The sequence below is a fragment of the Ichthyophthirius multifiliis genome (genome assembly GCF_000220395.1).
Source record: "Ichthyophthirius multifiliis unplaced genomic scaffold scaff_1120509250482, whole genome shotgun sequence".
Classification (NCBI taxonomy): Eukaryota; Ciliophora; class Oligohymenophorea; order Hymenostomatida; genus Ichthyophthirius; species Ichthyophthirius multifiliis.
Window position 1 is genome coordinate 2,069 of NW_004086707.1, and position 2,137 is coordinate 4,205.

Consider the following 2,137-nt stretch of genomic DNA (forward strand, 5'->3'; position numbering starts at 1 on the left):
TTGGTTTTTTGTAGGTTTAGTAGGTTCTGTTGGTTTTTTTGTAGGTTTAGTGGGTTCTGTGGGTGTTTTTGGTGGTTCTGGTATTATTGTATCTGTAGCAGTATTTCCTGATATTGTAGTTCCTGTTTCTGTCTGTTATTTTTTATTAAATTATTTTATTTACATTTTTAATTTTTATATATTTTCTTACTGTTGGAACAGTGAAAGAATCTTCATCACAATCTTTATCTTTTGGGAATTCCTAATAAGCATTAACTCCAGCATAAAATGTCAAAGAGTTAATTCTACCAGGGAAGTTTTTGCTTGAGAAAGATTAACCTACATAAATTCTATAAACTTTAGAATCCTAATGTCTAACATTATTCCATGCAAGTTCTTTAGCAGGTTCACCAACAAATTATACATGTACAAACATTTTTCTTTCCATTGGTGAATAAGCCTAATATACTAAAAACCATTTATTAACTTCATTTTCTGTAAAAACTACTTCTTATGACATATTGATATTATTAGAATTTAAATCATAAGTAGAGAAAATTAATTTGTTTTTCAATACTTAAAATGCCAATACTCTATCTCCATGATTTTCAGCATCTCTAGGTTTTTCATTGCTATTAATTTGGACTGCAGTTGCAACTAATTTTCTATTATATTCATTCAATAATTTAAACCAACCTTAAAATGAGAATTCCTATTCTTTATTAAATTTATTAATTGATTTATATCTTAATCCTCTAGGTTTCTTATCATAATTGAATTTGGCTTCATCTACTAATTATTAGCAAACTTCTTCTCTTTATGTCATTGTATCAGTATCAGTATTAGTATCAGTATGAGTATCAGTATGAGTATCAGTATGAGTATCAGTATCAGTTTTAGTTTAAGTACTTCCTGAAACTGGATCTTTAATTTTACAAGAACTTACATCAAAGTCCTTTTCTCTATAAGCTTGAGGACCAGCAAGTAAAGTTAAACAACTAATTTTACCAGGAAAGTTTTAATATTTGAAGGATTAACCGACAAAAAGAGTATAGAAAATAGAATCATCATGAACTACATCAATAAATTTGTAAGTCTAAGGTTTTTTATTTTCGAATTATACATAAACAAAGGCATTTCCAAGACAACCGGAATAACCAAAGTAAATGAATGCCCATCTATTGTAATCATCTTCATCAAAGTAAATATCAGTACTCAAATTAATATTTTTAGTCTATAAATCATATGTAGTGAAATGTAATTAGTTTCCTTTAATTGATAAAGCTAAAGTTCTGTCACCAAATTATTGGCCGTCTAAAGGTTCTTCATTAGAATTGAACACATAAGCTGTAGCCCATTCGTTTGCATTACGGGGTTGTTTTTTTATTTTAAAGTAACCCTATATACCAAATTCGAGGTTACCAATAAATCTTTCATAGGTCCTTCTTATTCCACTGGGTTTTGCACCGTATTTAAATTACATGTTTTCTACTACGAGGTCGGTATACAACTTCATTGCTTCTTCTTCCATAGATTCTTATAAAAGAACTGGTTAGATTATTTCTTTTGTCGAAGTAGCCTAATCTGCTATTATTAAAGATACTAACAATATAGTACTTATTAAAAACTTATAATTCATTTTTTTTGTATATTATTATTTATTTTTTTATAATTATTTGATTTTTAATTTTTTTTATATTTATTTTGTTTTATTTTTCTTTCTTTTTATATATTTTTTTTTAATTTTTATATGTTTTTTTTTTTTTTTTTCTCTTTGTATTTTTTTTTTATTTTTTATTTTTTTTTCGTTTTAAAAATGCTTTTATTTAAACGTTTTTAAAAATTAATATCTTTGTTTTCTACTGTTTTAAAAATAACTAAAAATATAATTTTAAAACGTTATTAAAAACAATTAAATTTTTTAATATTAAAATTTTTTATTATATATTCATCTTCTAAAATATTATATTATACCTTTTCAAAAATAAAAAAGACTGATTTAAAACTCAGTATTTTTATAAAGTTAAATAGACCTCTAATTTACATAATTTATTAAATATAATCAAATTTATATATAGAATATACTATTTTTAAACTATATTTTCTAATTTTACATTAATGAAATATTGTTTATATATTTTATTTAAAAAAATAACAT

General features: G+C 23.8%; 1 protein-coding gene across 1 annotated transcript, besides 9 other annotated features; it reads right to left on the reverse strand. All coding sequences in view use genetic code 6, as the record gives it.

Annotated features, from left to right (window-relative positions):
* Positions 1-71: a microsatellite.
* IMG5_077250 (induced during granule regeneration 1 precursor, putative) lies at positions 19-1,566 on the reverse strand (the record flags this gene model as incomplete). The annotated part of the gene is made up of 2 exons (XM_004036510.1): positions 19-132; positions 191-1,566. Coding segments are annotated over 2 exons (1,488 nt in total), but the record flags the coding sequence as incomplete, so codon positions are not given.
* Positions 807-874: a microsatellite.
* Positions 1,567-1,607: 41 nt separating the features above from the next.
* Positions 1,608-1,664: a microsatellite.
* Positions 1,617-1,696: a microsatellite.
* Positions 1,660-1,785: a microsatellite.
* Positions 1,667-1,785: a microsatellite.
* Positions 1,669-1,791: a microsatellite.
* Positions 1,669-1,792: a microsatellite.
* Positions 1,733-1,785: a microsatellite.
* Positions 1,793-2,137: the final 345 nt, after the last annotated feature.